The 18,950-nt window shown below is 58.6% G+C and overlaps 1 protein-coding gene across 2 annotated transcripts; it reads right to left on the minus strand.

The window, feature by feature from the left end:
* Window positions 1-938: 938 nt before the first annotated feature.
* Window positions 939-17,686, minus strand: DGAT2 (diacylglycerol O-acyltransferase 2). Of its 2 annotated transcripts, none has more exons than XM_029048336.2 (8): window positions 17,545-17,686; window positions 13,480-13,608; window positions 11,678-11,785; window positions 10,493-10,563; window positions 4,857-5,061; window positions 3,721-3,895; window positions 2,521-2,723; window positions 939-2,192 (listed from the first exon to the last, which is right to left on the minus strand). In XM_029048336.2, exons 1-8 carry the CDS (start codon window positions 17,582-17,584, stop codon window positions 2,038-2,040), a joined length of 1,086 nt encoding a protein of 361 aa, XP_028904169.1. In that variant the 5' UTR covers window positions 17,585-17,686; the 3' UTR covers window positions 939-2,037. The 2 variants fall into 2 exon arrangements, with proteins under 2 accessions (XP_028904169.1, XP_028904168.1); XM_029048335.1 differs by lacking the exon at window positions 17,545-17,686 and adding an exon at window positions 14,310-14,340.
* Between the last annotated feature and the right edge of the window lie 1,264 nt (window positions 17,687-18,950).

The raw sequence follows: 18,950 nt of genomic DNA on the forward strand, positions 1-18,950 counted from the left end.
CTGCACATAGTAAGCGCTTAACAGATACCAACATTATTATTATTATTATTATAATTTGGCAACAGCCCGCCGCATTGGATGCAGGAGCAGAAGCAGCGGGTTGTGAGGTGTTTCGGGGCTGGGGGTTTCCAGTGTGAGTGGGACAGGCTTAGGGAGGGGTCATCAAACATTAGCAACCGATCCCTCCCAGCTACACCACTGAACGCAGGACCAACTGTCCCTCAGGGCCTGCAAGGGAGCCAGAGCCTCGGCTGGGTAGGGATTGGAGCACGCGTATTTGGAATTAAGACTTCAGTGCCGGGCTCCCAGTGGTCTTCCCACTTGGACACCTGCCTCTGGAGCGTCAGTTCCCAAAGCGTCCAGGAGCAGCCCTTCACTCACTGCTCTGCCCTTCCTGATGTCCCGCCTCCAAACCAGGGACGTGGGGGCTGGAAAATAACCGCCCCGCCTCCCGGGGCTCACCAGCCCTTCCGTGGATGCTTGCAGACCGACCAGCAGACAGCTGGGAGAAATCCGGCATTCCCGTTTGGGGAACCGGCTGGGATGCTGCGTGCTCTCCTTCCCCTCGAAGCTGGCCTGTAAGCCGGGAAGGTTTCCTGGAGCCAGAGGGCCTGGTGGCCAAACGAACTGGCTGGAAGGGCCACTGGGTCCTGGAGGGATGGCAGGGGACGGAAGGAGGTGGCAACGCTTGCAAGAAACAGTCAGGCATCTGGGAGGCGCAGAGCAGGGAAAGGAAGAAGGCCTCTTACTTTTTATTATCCGGCAAGGGAGTGACAGATGGGCCAGGCCCAAGTGACGGAGGCAGAGCAGAGGCCTTGACCGCAGATCCCACCTTGCCTAGGGGGTCCGAGCCCCTCCACGGCAGAGTCAGGACTTCAGAGCCCGCACATCCCACCCCACCAGTACCACGTGCCACCTTGGCAAGGAAATAACCCACGTCCGGCTCATCCATATGAGTTTATTTCTAGAAATTTGTACAAAACATCTGGCTCGGGCATAGCAGCCCGAGGACGGGGGGGCGGCAGAACCATCCAGACCGGGCACGGTCGAACTGTCCGGACCCGGCCCGGCAGAACCATCCGGACCAGGCCCGCGGAACCATCCAGGCGGGCCTCAGCTTGGGCAGAAGGGCAGCGCCGTGAGTTCGGCAGAAGGCACGGGGGCCTGCAGTATCCAGGCCCAAACTGCAGTGCAGAGAGGGGTGTTTGGTGGGGGGCTAGCCCCCCGAGGAAGCTTCCCCTCCCTGAAGCAGGTGTTGGGGGATGGCCTATAGGGTGGGACCCGCTTCCTGCCACCCCCTCCCCAATCCCATTTCCTCTTCAAAGGCGTGGTGAAGGGTGAAGGTTTCTGGGGGCTCCTGCCCCTAGTGAGGTTTTGGCTCCTGACTGTCATCATGTCACGCTTGTCCCTAGGTGGGGAGAGTGTGGTGGAGCAGGTTTTAAGTCTAGCAAGGCAGCATCAGGACTGGGACTGTAACCCTCAGCCTCTGCCTGCCGCCCATAGCCTTGAAGGGGGGCACGGATGCTCCAATAGATGAAGAGGAGGGAGGAGGGACCTCCCTCAACCAGGCATATACATTCACATGTGTGGGTGGAGTCAAAATTTATCTGGTCGGGGGACTCCTTTAGCCTGTCCCAGGGGACGGAAGGTTGTGGGGGGTACGAGACCTCTAGCTGTGGCCCTGACGAGCGGCGCGTACACAGCTGGAAGTGGGGGAATGCCTGGCCAGGAGGCCCCCCCATCCTCATTTGGGGGTTAGAGAGGAGATGCACGGACTCCGGGACTCCCCCGTCTTCTCCTGGCCCCAAGGAGCTCAGCGTCCAGTTTCTGAGTTTAAAGACACTCCGTCAGGGTCCCATTTTTACCAAAATTAGCATTATCAGTATTAGCATAATCAGTATTAAATAACCAGCAGCCCCAAGCAGGCCCTGCAGTCAGTCCGGGAGCCGGGGGAGGGAAGAAGGGAAGGGGACCAGGAGGAAGTGGGGGGACCGTCCTCTTGTGGAGGTGCAGAGAGTGGGCCGCACGCCCTCACGCTCAGTTCACTTCCAGGACCTCGGTGTGCGGGAGTCCGAAGCGGGTCTTGTACTTGTGGAACAGGGCGACCAGCGCGTCCGTGTACAAGCTGTGATACAAGTCGATCTCATGCTGACTCGGCCGCTCGATTTTGGGGACGGTGATCGGCTCCCCCACTAGAGAGAAACACGAGGGCCGTCAACAAGTTGTTTCCGCACCCCTCCCCTTTATGGGTTAGGATGGTTGCTTTCTGGGCCCCGGAAGCTCATTCCCCACTACACAGCTGGGGAAATTGTGTGGTCCAGAGAAGCTAAATTCAGAGCCTGAGGCCCTACAGCAAGCCAAGGCAGAAAGGGGATCTGGAGGGCACCTAGCGAAGCCCCAAATGAGTCTGTCCCAAGGGAGGTCTTCCCCTCACCCCCGGACCCATCCCAGAGTTCCAGCCACCCAGAAAACCCGGTCCCTTCGCCCCCCACCCCGGGCACCCCCACCCCTCACTCTTACCGACGGTAGTGATGGGCTTCGAATAGGGCACCAGGCCCCATGTGTTGGAGGAGAAGAGGCCGCGGCCGTGGAAGATACAGGGCGCGAAGCCGATGTATTTCTGGAATTTCTTCTGCACCCACTTTCCCCAAGACCCCTCCTCAAAGACCACCTGTTCGTAGACCTCATTCTCGCCAAACGAGTACACGGGGACTAGGTCAGCCCTGTGGGGTGCAGGGAAGGACGAAAGGAAGAAAGACAAGGTCCATAAACCCACCTTGGAGGGGGCAGGCAGAGACAGGGCCATAAGAAGGGGAGGTGGGGGAAGACAGACAGTGTCAACGAACTCCCAGCACCTTGGTGGCGGGGGTTACAGAAGAGGCGCCTAAGGGATCCATGGAAGCTCCAGCCTCGACATGAGGCCAGAATCCTAGGGCTGAAAGCAAACCCCTCATCTGGAATTCATTCATTCATTCATTCAATCGTATTTATTGAGCGCTTACTGTGTGCAGAGCACCATACTAAGCGCTTGAAAAGAACAATTGGGCAACAGAGAAAGATAATCCCTACCCAACAGTGGTATCACAGTCTAGAAGGGGGAGACGGAAACAAGTAGACAGGCATCAATACCATCAAAATAGATAAATAGAATCACAGATAAGTACACATCATTAATAAATAGAGTAATAAATATGTACAAATATAAACAAGTGCTGAGGGCAGGAGGAGCAGAGGGAAAGGGAGGGCTCAATCTGGGAAGGCCTCCTGGAGGAGGTGAGCCCTCAGTAGGGCTTTGAAGAGGGGAGGGGAGTTAGTTTGGCAGATGTGAGGAGGGGGGACATTCCAGGTCAAAGGTAGGACGTGGACCCGGGGTCGACGGCGGGACAGGCGAGAACGAGGCACGGTGAGGAGGTTAGCGGCAGAGAAGGGGAGCGGCAGAGAAGGGGAGCGTGCGGGGTGGGCTGTAGATGGAGAGAAGGGAGGTGAGGTAGGAGGGAGCAAGGGGATGGAGAGGGGATGGTGATGGCAAATCATCTAGTCTATCCCCCTGCCTCCACAATCAGCTGCCCTTGGTCCACGGCTGTGTGATGGGGGGCGGCGCTGCAGAGGCTGTGAAAATTAACCTGAAACTTTGTGCTCGTCGGTCTTCCCTATCCCCCACCCTGGAGTCTCGCCATGGCCCCATGTGCCCGCTCAGCCACCCGCCAGAGCCAGGCTCACCCGTGCCGCAGGGCCAGCTTCACGAAACCCTTACGGTTCCTCAGGGTGACGGCGTTGCGGCCGGGGACGGAGCTGAGGGACTCGGCTGCGCCGCCGACCACGATGATGACCGCATTGCCGCTGCCGTTCTGGCTCAGGAGGTAGTCGATGGTGTCCCGGTTGACGGGGCAGATACCTGTACGGAGAGCAGAGCCAGATGCTCAGGGGGTGCCGGGCTGCAGGCCATCGGGTCCGGCCCTCACCCCTGTGAAACCAGGCAGCGGGCCTAAATACTGCCGGCCACCGCCTCTTTCAGGAAGTCTCTGGTGGTCTCGTGGGCTGGTGGGGGACGTCATTTATAAATATTCATATTTATATTAATGTCCGTCACCCCTCCAGACTGTAAACTTGCTGTGGACAGGGAACGTGTCTATTAGAGTCTAATATTTTACTTATATTCTCTTATATTCTTATAGCGTACTTTCCCAAGCTCTCAGTACAGTGCTCTGCACATTGTAAGCGCTCATTAAATACGACTGACTGACACTCGTCTCGGGAGAGAGCTGGACTCGCAGATCACAGGGCCTGTGAGAAGTCAGACAGGACTAAAAGGAAGTCAGGCGGGGGTAGATAGGAAGCGGAATCCACAAGGATATACGGTTCTCTTCCCGGGACCCTTTAGAGGCATGAGGTGAACAGACTGAAGAGCCTGGATTTTTGCAACCAAGTTTCAATCATCTTTGCCAACCAAGGGAACACACTGCTCACGTCGGGTTAAACAGGGGCTCGTCCCAGCCAAGGAGAAGCATTGTTTGCACACCGAGATGAAAGGGAAGCAGTGTGATCTAGTGAATAGAGCGTGGGCCTGGGAGTCAGAAGGACCTGGTTTCTAATCCCCGATCTGTGACTTGTCTGCTGTGTGACCTTTGTCAAGTCACTTCACTTCTGTCTCAGTTGCCTCTTCTGTCAAATGAGGATTAAAACTGTGAGCCTCATGTGTCCAACCTGATTATCTCGTATGTACCCCAGCGCTTAAGAACAGTGTCTGGGCACATAGTAAGCGCTTAAAAATACCATTTAAAAAGAAAGAAAAAAAGGGAGCAGGCTTACAGCAGGCAAGGAGCTTATGATCTCTCCTGTCACTCCATGGCTCTTACCTCCAGACATTAAGTATTCCCGAAGCACCGGCATCCTGAAATTCCCAGCCAGGGTGGCCAGGTACGGCCGAATGCCGGGGAACTTTTTCCCAACCCCCGTGGCCTCCGTGCTGAAGTTGCAGAAGGCCCCCAGGCCCATGATCCCGTGGGGGTGGTAGCCAAAGATGTAATTCCGGTTCGTCGGCAGGTTGTGGGTCTTCACCAGCTGGAGGGAGACCCCCCACCCCCACGACAAAATTCAGCACTGGGATGCAGTCGGAGACCCTAGAGGAAAGCCGAGCCTGGGGTGGGGCCAGGGGGCACCCTGCCCTCCTCCACAGGAGACCCTCAAAGCCAGGCTTCCCAGGCGAGAAGGCAGGTGTGGAGGGGGTGGGTGGGGGGCCACATCCGACAGACTGGCTTCGGACCACGCCCACCCGGGGCTGGGGTATCAGCCCCGGATTTCCTGGGCACAGAGCGCTGCTCTAGGCCCTTGGCAACATACCAAAGGAGACACCGCCCTTGCCCTTAAGAAGCTTTGCAGTCTAAATGTGGAGGCTGTAAGTTTGTTGTGGGCAGGGAATGTGTCTATTATATTGCTTTATTGTACTCTCCCAAGCTTCTAGCACAGTGGTCTGCACACAGTAAATTGATTGAGCTCGGCACAGGCACTTTATACATATTTAAAGCCCACCCCTGGCCACTTCTGTGTCTGACCCGAGTCTCTCCAGCTGTTATCCCAACCTCTCCTCCAGTCCAGGCACTGCCCCTGGAAAAGCCCCAGGGCTGGGGTGTCAGGGGAGGCAGGCACTGGCACGGGTGCCCGAGGTTGACTGACAACCAGGAGGGGCGGGAAGGGGGAGGCAGCTCTGAGCCCCTCAGACAGACCCGCTCCTGACTCTTAGGTGGGTTCCCCCAAGCAATCCCCTGGCACTGCTAACGGTGAGGAAACCTAAGGCCCAGAGACAGCCCTAAATTACTCAGTGCACTGGACCCGGGCACCTCTGTGCCCACTGTCCACTGGGGTGCAGGCACACCTCCTTCCCGGGTGGGCACACTCCAGAAAGAAGCCCCAGGCTCAGGCCCGTGACACCTAACCTGGAATCCCCCCTCTCACCGTCTGGCAGATTAGAGACCAAAGTAGCAAGGGAGGGAAGGGGGAAAGGTCGACCCGGCAGGCAGAGCCTGGCTGCTCCTCCCCCACCCCGGCCACCCGCCAAGACCTTCAGCTGAGAGGGGGCAGAGCCGCCTGCCTCCAATCACCATAGAAGCAGGCCGCCCGCCCACTCACCGCTGTCCAGCCGAGCCCCCTGGGATGTGGGCAGAGGGAAGTCTCACGTCCATCCTGCCCCCCTCGATGTGCCAGCTCTCTGGGCGTGTCTCCAAGAGCCCTTCCCCCATTCCAGTGAAAGGGGGTTCCATCCACCACCCCCGGGGACTGGCATCTCCCAGCCATCTCTAGAGAGAGAGAGAGAGAGCCATCTCCTCTCTACCTAGCTTCAATCCCTCCAGCTGCAACTCAAGTCCCTTGTTCACGATCCCTGTATCTACCTGAGGGAAGAGCATAATGTCCCTGGAGAGAGGAGAGTCACTCGGCCCACTTCGGCTACAGCCAGGACCCCAGCCCAGGGTCCAGCCCACCCAGCCCCCTCCATGGGGCCCAGGGATAGGGAGGGCTCAGGGAATGGAGGTGGCCAGTTTGAAGTAAATAGGGTCAGTCAACTCCCCCTCCAAACCACCAGTCAGAACTGCCACCACTGCGCTGACCAAGCCCCGTTCCCCACCCCCAGTCCAACTTCTAACAGACAGTAAAAGGGTCCTTGGGCTTGGTGGGCAGACTGGAGGAGGAGCCAAGAGGCCCAGAGAATCCAGGGGAGCAGGGGTGGAGGGGAGGGATGCCGGTCGCATTCCTGTGGATGAGCATGGTGGTACCCCAGGCCGCAAAGGCACCTCCATGAGAGGGGAAAAGGGGAGCGCCAAGCCTCCCCGACAGACTCGGAACTGCCCCAGGATCAGCAGAATGGATTCGGAGGTGCTCGAACCCCGGCCTGGCCCTTTAAAGCCGCCCCCCACTCGCCCTCTCACCCCAACCTGGCCCCTCAAGCCAGCGCCTCCCAGCACATGCCCCAGGTCTGTCCACAGGCCTCCGGGACGGATGGACAGAGAGGGCCAAAGCCCTGTCAGCCGAGTCTTTCCCTGCCAGGAGGCTCCCCCCACTCTGCCGCGCGCCCCAGCCACAAAATTGGGTGCCACCGCAGATGCAGAGATGCCCGCCTGGGGCAGACAGCTTGGCTCTGCCCTCCGCCCACACCCGGTCTGCCCTGCTTCTACGCAACCACCAGTGGCCCCAGCTCCCCGCGGTGCCCTGCATTGACTGGGGGATGGAGGACAGGGACGAGCGGCGACGGAGTCTCTCCCAGTCCTGGCTCAGTTTCCCCATCGGAGCCTTCAACAGAGTCCTCTCCTCAGGGCTATGGAGGGATGGAGGAGGAAATGGCAAATTGCAGGGTCCTTCGATGGTCAACACCCTTACCCCCCTCACCCCACACACCTCCTACTCGGTGTCCAACACTCCAGGAGAAGGTTCGGGGCAAGATGTGGCTGGGTAAAGCCCATTCCCCAGCATGGCTTATCACCGGAATTTTGGCCTGGTGCCTAGGACCCTCTCCAATTAATCAGTGGTATTTATTGAGCACTTAACACATGCAGAGCACTGTACTAAGGTCTTGGAGAGTACAGTGCCACAGAATTAGCAGACACGTTCCCTTCCCATAACAAGCTTACAGACTAGAGCACAGTCCCTAGTGTCCAGCTGCAGGAGGCATGACACAGGCAGGGTCGTGCTTTGCCCACCTCTGACCCCCTTGTTCCTGTGGTCTGAGCTGCTGCTCCCGCCTCTAGACTGTAAGCTCTGCACACAGTAAGTGCTCGATAAATAAAACAGTCCTCGGCACATAGTAAGCGCTTGACAAATACCATCATCGTCATCATAATTGATTGGATGGGAGCTGGGGGGCAACTCAGCCCCGAGCCCCTCAGTCTCCTCAAATTGAGGTGCCCCCGCCCCACCCCACATCCCCAGAGGTGATTTCCCAGCTCCTGACCAGGTGCCCTGGGGGTGGCTGTCCCCGGCTGACCGGGCTGACAGCTTTCGAGAGGAGTGGCCAAGGAACTGTCCTCACCCATCCGGCAGAGGACACGGGAGGGACCCGAGAACCCGAGTCGGGCAGCGATTGCTGTGGGGGTGGGGCGGGGGATGGTCCCAGAGGCGAGGCAGAAGGGCGGGAGGATGCCCTCCCGGCTTTCCGTGAATTCGGAGGCAATAAACATGTTTTCCTTTTTCTAGGGATCAACTGGTTTCAGCCACCCGTCCTGCCCCGGGTCCTGCATCTCAGCCGAGACAACCAGATCGGGGAGAGGGCACCTACTCTCGCCGTGGGGCCTGCGGCAGGTTCTTCTACTCCTCGACCTTTAGGCCACGCTCTCAGCCGCAGCCTGAGTGGAGAGAGGGTCCAGAGACAAGAGCACATGGAGACACTAATGGTGTGGGAAACCCGAAGTCCACCCTTCAGTCCAGAGCTGGACCTAATCCACACCTGGCCAGGGTTAATGCTCTTCAAAGTACTTTTAATACAGTGTTCCGCACAGAGTAAGTGCTCAATAAATACAATCGACTGATTGAAAGGAAGTACTCCTTCTCGCCCTGAGGATGCTCAGGAAGAAGCCACAATAACAGGAGAGGTAAGACTCCCTTTCCACCCTTGTCCTTGACCTTCATTTCCCTCTGCCCTCCCCTTGCCCAAGCTGAAGGGTTCCTCTCTGTCTGGCACAAAGCCTCTCACCCATCCTTTACCTTCTGGGCTGCACTGTCGGGTGGGAGGGTGAACAATTTAGGGATGGAAGAACTCTGGACTCCTGCCAGGATACCAGGCCTGCCCCCAGCTTGGGTCTGTTTCCTCATCTGTGGAATGGGGTCAACGCCCGCCAAACCTGCCCTTCCCCCCCTCATTTCACCAGCCAAATTCCTGGCTGAAGCCCCTCCGGAGGGCACCCGGGTCTGCGGCCCTCGCCCTATTCCTCTGATGGCTGATCTCAGGGCCAGGGAGGATGGAGGTAGAGAAACGACAAGAGGAGCTCCAGCTGAAAGCCTGGCACAAGGCGTTCCTCCCACACTGCCTTTGGGCGCACAAACACACCCCAACCAAGTCACTCCTGAATCGCTGGGGCCCAGGGAGGGGAAACTTGTAGATAAGCAGGAGTTCACTAGCCCACTTGGAATTCTTACCAGCCCTCCAGCCCCCAGGAAGCAGCCAGTGAGCCAATAGCAGCCAGAGGTCCATTTTCCCCATCGAGCCCAGTGAGTGCCGTATGCTTGGAGTGGGGCAGGGGAGTCACAGGGGAAGTTAATTGGAAGGGGGTGAGGATGGCACCAGAGGATGGTGGAGGTTGTGGGGAGAGGGGAAGGGTGTGTAAGGCGTGGGCAGCTGGCAATTCTGCATCCTCACTAGAAGCACTAGATCAATGCCTGAGGATCCAGTGGGATAACCTTTTCTGGGCAGGGAATGTGTCTGTTTATTGTTATACTGTACTCTCCCAAGCGCTTAGTGCCGTGCCCCGCACACAGTAAGTGCTCAATAATTACGACTGAATGAATGAGAGCGCCACCCCAGGATCCCCTCAGACTCCAAGTCCGGGACAGCGTCCATTTAACAGCCCATGACTTCTCTGGCCACCTTTCCTGTCCCTGCCCCTCCCCAGAGGGCACAGCCCTGGCTGGTTCTGCCCCAGCCACCCCCGAGGCTGGATCTCTGCCAGGGGAGAGAGGCAGGGAAACCGGGCCCGGGGCCAGAAAGGGTGGCTCCCTCCCTCTTTCCTTGGGCAATTGAGAGCACCTGCCTCCCCCACTCCACGAAGCCAAACACGGCCCTTCCACGCTCCTCCCCAATCCCAAATCCCAGCTGACCCCCACGGTGATCCAGAGGCAGCCCGGAGCCCGCGTGGGTGGGGCAGAACCCGGGAACCCTCGTGGGCGGGGTGAAGAAGGGGACCCGGCCAGCAGGAAAAACCGGGCTGCCTGTGGTGTTGCCCGAGATTCCAGGGAAGAAGCCAGCCAGGGGGGCCAACTGGGCACAAAGATGGGCAAGGGAGCAGCCTGACCCTGTCGCGTGTGACCATCAGAGCCACGGACATGGGGCACAGAGTGGGCAAACACAGGCAAATGCCCAGGCCTGGACCCAAGTGGCCTGAGCTTGTGCAGTGGGCTCTGCCCCCACCCCTAGACCCTCCTGGTTCCAGGCAAGTGGGACCCCAGGAAACAGTCTGGACCAGCTCTGCTTCCCCTGTTTCGTTAGTCCTGCTGCCGGGTTTCTATTTGGCACAGAGTTTAATTTCACAGCAGGCTTAAGAGGAAGTGGGAAGACCCAGCAATCCCCAAGCCGCCACACTGGCCAAGGGAGAGAGAGCCACATCTCCCGGCCCCCTGCTCCCTCTCCCTCTCGGTGGGTGTCCACTCACCTGGCTGCTGGCCCCTGGCTCACGGTCTCGCCTTTCTGTTCCCTGTTGGGAACAGCTCCCAGAGCCCAGGGAGGGCTGATGTTGTGATGAGGAGGAGAGAGGGGAAGGGTCTCAGCACAGGGAGTCTGGCTTGCTGGACTTACCCGGATAGGGAAGTAGTCTCGGAAATAGCGCCAGACGGCCCAGTTCCTCACCCATTTCGACCTCCTGCCACCTTTGGGAGACAGAACAGGTGGTGTCAAGGGGCAGAGTCGATCTGAACCGAGTCCTCCCCACGAGGAACACCCGAGAGCCAAAGGGGCTCGGCCTCTTCATCTTCCCCCTATACCCTGCATCCCCTTCTCCAAGTTCACCTCGCTCCCTCCTCAAAAGCCCCAACCTGCTTCTACACCCCGAGGGTCAGGGGAAGGTGGGGAAGATGAGACACCAGGGGCTGCCCATCTAAAAGGAGCGACATGACTCATTCACTCATTCACACATCTTCAGATATGCCCGGGCTCAGGGGTATATTGTGAACTGCCTGAGCGTGGAGACTAGGTCAATCAGGGCCCCCCCAGCCCTCCCCCAGATGCTCCACAGAGAGGAGTTGAGGGCAGAGCCCCTTCCCCTTGGCAAGGTACATGCAAACACACACACATGAGAATCAGTGTGGCCTAGTGACAAAAGCACAGGCCCGGGAGTCAAAGGACCTGGATTGCACTCCCAGTTCTGCCAATTACTTGCTGTGGGACACTGGCATTTCACTTAACTCTTCTGTGCCTCAGTTTCCTCAACTGTAAAATGGGGATTCAGTACCTGTTTCCCCTCCTAGACTGTAAGCTCACTGTGGGCAGAGAACATGACAGTTGTATTGTTACAGTGTACTCTCCCAAGCGTTTTGTATAGTGCCTTGCACACAGTTAGCATTCAATAAATACGACTGAATGAATGAATATTGTTATATTGTATTCTCCCAAGGGCTTAATACAGTGCACTGCAGACAGTAATAATAGTTATGGCACAGTAAGCACTCAATAAGTACAACTGATTGACTGACTTCTATTAAAACTGTGAACCCCATGTGGGACAAGGACTGTCTCCAACCTTATTAACCCGAACCTATTCCAGCGTTTAGAACAGCGTCTGACACATAGTTAGCACTTAACAAGTACCATAAACCAACAACACAAACCCCACACGTAACCCCACAGTGTCTCTCAACCACCCTTCCAGTCGGCCTCTGCTCTAGCCTCCTCTCCCTGCTGCTTTCTTGTGGCCGGGAGGTTCCTGGCCAGGACTGAGAGCCCAGGGAAAGGTGGGTGGGCAGACGGGCGCAAGGCCAGACGTACCTTTCTTGGGCGTGTTCCAGTCGAACACCAGCCACGTGAAGTACAGAGCCGCAATCAGCCAGCAGTCGGTGCAGAACGTGTACACGAGGATCCCGGTGCTGACGATGCCTGTGGGGCCGGTCGGGCAGGTGAGGAGAGGGGCGGGGGAGAGAGGGTAAGAAGCCTCCCCTGCGGCCCTGCCGGTTCCCCCTCCTCGAGGACAGCCGCTGCCTTCTGACCCCTCCTGGATGGGGTTTAGTGCTAAAGCCGACTTAGCTGCCCTTTTGGGATTAGTGACCTGACGCCCATCGCTAAACCCCACAAGGGGGTGGGCACCGTCGTGTTGGGGTAGGGGGGAGGAGGTGCCCCTCTTAGGTGGTCTGTCCAGCACGAAGCCAGCCCAGACATCTTCCTGCTAGGCTTTCAGACTGGATGAGACTGCTGGGTCCAAAGTGCTGAGTTCCTGAGACTACCAATGCCAGCAGCCCTGGGGCAGGCAGGCGGACCCAGGGCAACCCCAGGAGAGGGACCCGAAACAGGATCTGTAGTAGCTAGAGGAGGGAGAAGGGGACATCCGTGTCTGCTGGGAATAGTAGTCCCAGGAACCCTAGATTTAATCTTCCTCTGCCTCCCTCGGGGTTTATACCTAAACACGTGCAACAGCCCCGGAGCCGGTGAGAATAGAAACTATAGGCCAGCGGCTGCTGTCTTCTGGGGTCCGGGAGGGGGTGGTGAGGGGTGTCGGGGGATGGGGCAGAGGAGGAACCCAGGATCGGTGGTGTGGCCCAATGCCAGGCAGGGGGATGGGGAGATGAGGGGAGTCAGTGAGGGGTCGAGGCACTGATGGGGCAGAGAAGGCAGTGGGAGGAAGGTCCGTGGCAGACAGAGGTGGCAATCAGAAGTCAATATCTGGGGAGAGAGATCCCGGGCAGACATCAAGTTGGATCGTTCAAACCAAGCACTGTCCACTGCCCAGTCAGATTGGTACCTTGCCACGAGCGGGTCCGTCCTGGACCAACCGTCCCCAGACAAATCACCATCTGCCGCCTCCTCCCTCTCCCAGTCAGCGAGCCCAAGTCAGCAGGCCACACTTCTAGACTCTCCCCTCACCACCCACCCACTGTTAGCTGATGCCAGAAAGGCCCCAGCCACTGCAACCTCTGCCATCCATCCAACTGAGTGGCCCTTACCCAGTCCACCCTGTCCATCTGTCCAGCCCTGCCCTGCATCTATATCCTCTGGCTGTCCACAGACACCCCAGTGGGGCTGGAATCCACCCCCACAAACCCACGAGATAGCCAGCCACCGGCTCCCGAGCCGGCCCCTTCCTGCCGAGCCTCGGCAGGACCCGCCCAGTGTGCCAAGACCTGGGTGATCTGGTTTCAATCATTAACCTGCATCCTAGACACCCAGCCCGCGGGCGTGTGGCCGGACGCCCTGCTCTCTGCCCTGTTTGCTCTACTTGACCTGATCCCCCAGTGGGGGCAGGGGGGCGTGATAGGGGAGAAGAGAATGGGCAGGTACAGGCAGGGGATGAAGGGGGGATGTGCTCTGCCTGCCATGGGCGGACCCGCCTTAGTCTCCCTGGGAAGGGCACCGAGGGCCTCAGTTTCTTCAACTTGAATATGGACTTGAACCCCAGCGTCTCCAATTTTGGGAGCCCCCACACTCACCTTGAACCCCCTGCCCATCAACGAGGGGACCCATTTCAGCAGCCAGGGGAAGTACCCACGGCTGGTCTCCCCCTACTCCAACCCACCTCCAGCCTGACCCAGGACCACTGCAGCTGCCACCCCCAGTCCAGCCCACCCACCCAGCCTTACCCAGGACCAGGAAGGAGAGGACCCACTGCAGCACCGAGATCACCTGCAGCTGCTTCTTGACGGCGGCCTTGCTGAGCCAGGGGACGGACGGCAGGTCCTGCAGGGTGGACAGGATGCTGGAGCCGGTGCCTGTTGTGGGCAGCGGGAAGACAGAAGGTGAGCGATGCCCCGGGGGGGACTGGGCAGAGTGGCGCAGAGGGTTCCCGACAGGCTGAGCGTGTGGGCCACAAAACCAGCTTCTCCCCACCCCCACCCCGGCTGCCTCGACTGCTTCTCGGATAGAGTTGGTCACGAGAACGCCCTCTACCCCACTGCCCCCCAGAACCTGCAAGGAAGGGGTCCCCGGCACCAAGGGCAGGGGAAACAGGGCTCCAGACCCCTCCTCCTCCCTTGGGCTCTACATCCCGGCATCCCCTCCGCCCCCTGGCCCAGCCCAACCACCACCCACATACAGGGCGGCGGGCCACTGGCCCAGATTCAGGACTCGGGTATCACAGCCAACACAGGCCCCGACTCCCCACCCACTCCTTGGTCAGGCCAGGCCGGCCTCGCTGCCCCCCAGGGCGGCCCCTCATCCCGATGCTCCCCCACTGCCCCCCTGGGCCACGATTAATGTCTCTTGGGCCTTGGACAAAGATCAGCTGAGAAAATCCCTGTGTTTGCCCTGAGGCCTCTCTCTGGCCACAGAGAGTCAATCCTGCGCCGACCCTGCTGAGGGCCAGCTCTCGCCTGGCCAGGAGCTAGGAGGGCCCAGACCTTGTCCGGCCCAGGTCTCCGGGACCCCCAGGTGGCACAGCATACTACCATAATTTCCTGCCTATAACACGCACCCTCGGTCCCATCCATCTGCCGCCGGGGCCATTGACTAGGTCTGCTGGGCCCGTCTTCGTGACAGGAGGCACGGCACCAGGCCCGGGACCTCTCCAGACCGACAAGCATCTGGAATCCATGGGAGCAGGGGCATTGCCAATGGGTCAAAGGCTCTGCCCAGGTGACTGTTCACTGACTCGATCTGCCAGCCACCACCCACAGGAGCCCCCAGTGCCAGGCTTGCCCAACCAGGGCAGGCAGGAAACCCCTTGCGCATGCTCATGTATGCACACACGTGCACGTGCATGCAAGCGCACACATACACACACACCAGTCCGTGCCCGCAGGGGAATGCTAAGTAGGATCTCATGCGGGCAGAGTTCACCGGTGTCGGGGGAGAAGAGGAGACAACTATGGGTTGTCCCTGTGAGGAGGGTGGCATCGAGGAGCCTATTCTATCCCCAAAATGGCCATCCCTCAGTCGCAGTGCCAACAGCAGGTTTGGGGGCTAACTATTCCCCGTGCCATGGGCATCTCCCCCAAGGGGATGCCTCCCCACCTCCTTTAATTGGGAGAGATCAGGCCAGGGCTCAGAGGCCCAGTGACTGTTCTGCCCCAAAGAGTCCAAGGGCATGAACTGATGCAACATCCAGTTCCCCATCTGGACGGGCCCAGCTCTCAGCTTCCCCTTGACCCTTGATTTCAAGCTGGCCAGCCCTGGGGCACTGCTCCCTGCTCCCAGATAGAGTGGTTCGGGTGTCAGAGGTGGTGTGGCCTGGGTGAAGAGGGAGTTTTTCGGATCTGTTAGTGGGACAATCCAGCCTCTGTGGGGCTCCCAGCGGGGGCTGCCGGAATCTGTCCCGATGTAGGGGTTGGGGGACCCCAACATCTGCCAGGATGGGACAGGAGCAGTCTTGTGTGGAGGTAGGGGAATGGCCCACATGACCTCAGAAGCCCCTTCCCTGAGGGGGTCGTACCCAGTTAGCACTACAGGCGGGAGACCCAGATTTTGCAGTCACAGGTTGGGTTCCGGCAGGTGTCTGTTACCCCACCTGCCTGCCCCCTTCCACCCCCTCTACCCCGAAGGTATGGCTGCTGCAAACAGGTGAGAGAAACCCCTCCCAGGAGGTCCTGGGGGACTGGGGAAGAGGAGGGCTGGAGTCCAGCAGTCCCACGGTCCTCAGCTGTGGGGGAAACAGTGAAGTGGTCCTCACAGCTGGAATCCCAGAGCACTGGCCCCAGCCCCCCACAGCTGTTGGGGGACAGGAGGAACCAATTCCCCCACGGCTCGAATATGTGCCAACACCCCCGGCACGGACCTGTAGACAAGGTCCAGTTCCCCTACTCAGCCCCACCTGTGGGAAGAAGGGAAGGGCCTCGCCCTGGACAGATGGAGAGAATGTGGTGGGAACTTGGGAATTCCAGCCTCCACTCTCTTTGGAATTCTGTGGCTCCCTTCTCCCTGCATCCCAGTGATCTCTCCTCCAGATGGTCACTGGCCTCCTGCCCACTAGCCTCCATGTCTACTCACGTGGGGCAGATCAGTAGGACCAGGAAGGGACAGACATGAACTGGGGGCCCAGGGAGAGGGGGCTCACAAAGGAAAAGACTAAAGAGCAGAGGTAGGGCCTCATCTGAGGCCGAGCAGGGCATCTAGGCTGCAGGCCACCAGATCTTTCCCTCCTCCTGCCCAACCCCGCACCTCACCCGGCCTCTCTCCCCGCAAGACCCAGGTGCTTTCCCCTCAAGCTCTTGTAAGAGAGGGGATGTTCAGTTCCCTTTGCTTCCTGGGGTCCCTCAGGACAAGCCCCTCTTCCCTCCCCAGATATAATTCAGATTCTGAGGCAGGTGGAGTCTGATGGGAAGAAGGCTGAGATCTGCCCTCTGCCCAGCCAATCCATCAATGGCATTGATTAAGGCTTAACTGGGTGCAGAGGAGGAGTATAGCCTAAAGCACAGGCCTGGGAGTCAGAGGACTTAAGTTTTGATCCCAGCTCGGCCATTTGCCTGCTGGGTGACCTTGGGCAAGTCATTTCACTTCTCTGTGCCTCAATTACCTCAACTGTAAAATGGGGATTCAATATCTATTCTCCTTCCCACTTAGATTGTGAGCCCTGGCTGGGATAGAGACTGCGCCTGACCAGATCACCTTCCTTCTTCTCCAGTGCTTAGAACAGTGCTTGACACATAGTAAGGGCTTGACAAATACCACAGTAACTTACTAAACAGAGCACTGTACTAAGCACTAGAGCATTTTACTAAACGTTTGTAGTAAGTCCAATTGGCCCCCGCTTGGTCTCCCCGCTGCCCCCTCCCTGGCCCCCCGGGAGACTGGGGGAAGTGAGGAGAGGGCTCACGCCAGCTAAAAAAAGCAGTAGGGTTTCACTCGGAGCTCTGGTTCAAGCTGGATCAGAGCAGCCGGCAACCGCCCCTGGCGACTCTGCGCTGAATCTGAACCCGTGGCACTGAGAAACAGGAAAGGTGAGCAGGTGCCTGCTGGCACGGACCCCCACTTCCCTGAGGAATACCTGGTTCCCCTGCCCGGTGGGGGCGGGGGGAAGGCAGAGATGCACCGAAGCCTGGGGGCTCTCTGGACATCTCTGCCCAGTCCATTCTCCCCCAGAGAAAGAGAGGGCAAGATAATCAAGACCCTTAGAATAAATCCATCATTCTCTCCTTGACCTCTGCAAGTTGCTCCCTACTCAACGCTAAGGGGGACTGAGTGGAGGGTGATCTCGTCCCTGAATGGAAGGTTATCTCTTCCTTGAGTGGGGGGTCACCTCTTCCCCTCCGGAGGCGGGGGGCGGGGAGGGCCACCTGGAAGGGGAGCGGGGAAGAGAGGAGAAGGCTCAGGGGCCGGATAATTTGCCAGCACCATTCTTCATCCCCCGATACTCGGGATTCGGCCAGGTGTGGTCAGAGCCCTCCATCCCCCCCAGGTCTGGCAGGACCAGAACTTCTCCGGCGGACCAGCTCCGGTCCTCCGCGCTAAGCCGGAGCTGTTGCGCTTTGGGGAGGGCAAGTCTGACCCTGCCCGGCCGCCCCCAGCCCGTTCAGGGGTGTCTAATACGCTTTCCTCCCGGAGAGCCCGCCTTGCTCGGATCCCCAGTCCCACCCGGGGACCGGTGGCCGGCTGAGCCCTTCATCCCGCCTCCCGGGGAAGCCGAGAGGCGTCGAAGGCGACACCCCTTTCCCAGCTCGGCCAGGCCTCCCGGTCCGTCCTGCCCCCTTCCCCGGTCACCCTGCCGGCCTCACCTCGCAGGACCCCCGAATAGGCGGCGATGATGGTCTTCATAGTGACCGCCTCCCTCGAAGCCGCCCCCTCCCGAGGTCCGTCTCCATCCCCCGCCTCGGGGGCCAGCGCTTCCCGGGGGGTGGGGGGCAGCAAGGGGTGGGGAGGGGGTCCTGGCGGGGGTAGGGGTCAACCCCTGATGGCGGAGCGGCTTTGCTCTGCGGGAGGACCGTCCGAGCGGGGAGATTAATAACCTCACCGGGGCGGGGGCGGGATGGGGGGCGGGGAGGGGGCGGGGAGGGGAGGGACCGGGCGGGGAAAGGGGACGCCCCCTGCTAGGGAAATTCCATCCCATCGAGTGACAGGTTGGCTCAAACCATTGCCACCCGGGGAGGGAGGCATCGGTGGCGAAGATGAGGCAAATCAATCCACACATCGATCAAACCTTTTTTTAGGCCAGGAGAAACCTGATCCGAAAAAGTGTAGAAACACACTCCATGGATGTCCCGGTTTTTGATAAACTAGGGGCTCCCAGCCCTTCCCTCTTCCTCTGCATCCCCCCTCCCTCCAGGGGTGGTACCTCTCGGGAGCTCAGAGCCACGTGCTGGAACAGGGCGGGAAAAGTGGGGGAGGAAAACACTGGGAAGAACAATCGAGGGTTCCACGTTCACCCTTCGCCTGCGCTCCGCGGCCCTCGTCTCGCTTCCCTGAGTGGGGCGATGGGCGTAGAGGGGTGGCTTGAGGTGCATCTGTCTCCCCCTTCTAGACTGTGAGCCCTTCGTCGGGTGGGGATCCTCTCTGTTACCCAATTGTACTCTCCAAGCGCTTAGTACAGTGCTCCGCACACGGTAAGCGCTCGATAAATACGATGGAATGATGGAGTAGGCCGGTACCCGATTGACCCAGAAATTGGCCCCGGGCTATGAGCAGGCTTTCAAAATTCGATAGATTGATTATTTGATCATCATAGTAAGCGCTCAATAAATACTATTGAATGAATGAATTTGAGAAGGGACACTCGGCAAAGGGTTTGGTTCTCAATCAATCTGTAGTATTTACTAGACGTTTACTGAGTGCAGAGCCGAGTACAGAGTGCTTGGGTGGGTTCCATAGAGTTAGTAGACATGGTCTCTGACCTCAAGGAATTTAGAGTGTAATAGGCAGACACCAAAATAATTTGGAGATGGGAGAGGAAGGGAAAGGAAAAATAGACTTGAGCATGGGTATGTAAGAAATGAATAGAAGTGCTGCTGGAGACTGAGAGTACACCGGTGCTCAGAGGCATGGAGATTCATCGAATCGATCGATCAATGGTATTTATTGAACACTATGTGCAGATACCACTGTACTGAGCACTCGGGAACGAACCATATAGCAGATTTGGGAGATGTGATCTCTGTCCATAAGGAGCTTACAATCTGTGGAGGGG

Source organism: Ornithorhynchus anatinus, chromosome 20 (genome assembly GCF_004115215.2).
Source record: "Ornithorhynchus anatinus isolate Pmale09 chromosome 20, mOrnAna1.pri.v4, whole genome shotgun sequence".
Lineage (NCBI taxonomy): Eukaryota > Metazoa > Chordata > Mammalia > Monotremata > Ornithorhynchidae > Ornithorhynchus > Ornithorhynchus anatinus.

What these genes read in the sequence shown, in the direction of transcription:
- DGAT2 (XM_029048336.2), bottom strand. Translation starts at nt 17,584, where the DNA reads ATGAAGACCATCATCGCCGCCTATTCGGGGGTCCTGCGAG. An exon ending in GAGACTACTTCCCTATCCGG is followed by an intron (nt 5,062 to 10,492) that starts GTAAGTCCAGCA and finishes GTCTCCCTCCAG; the next exon opens with CTGGTGAAGACCCACAACCT. An exon ending in AAGCTGGCCCTGCGGCACGG is followed by an intron (nt 2,724 to 3,720) that starts GTGAGCCTGGCT and finishes TGCACCCCACAG; the next exon opens with GGCTGACCTAGTCCCCGTGT.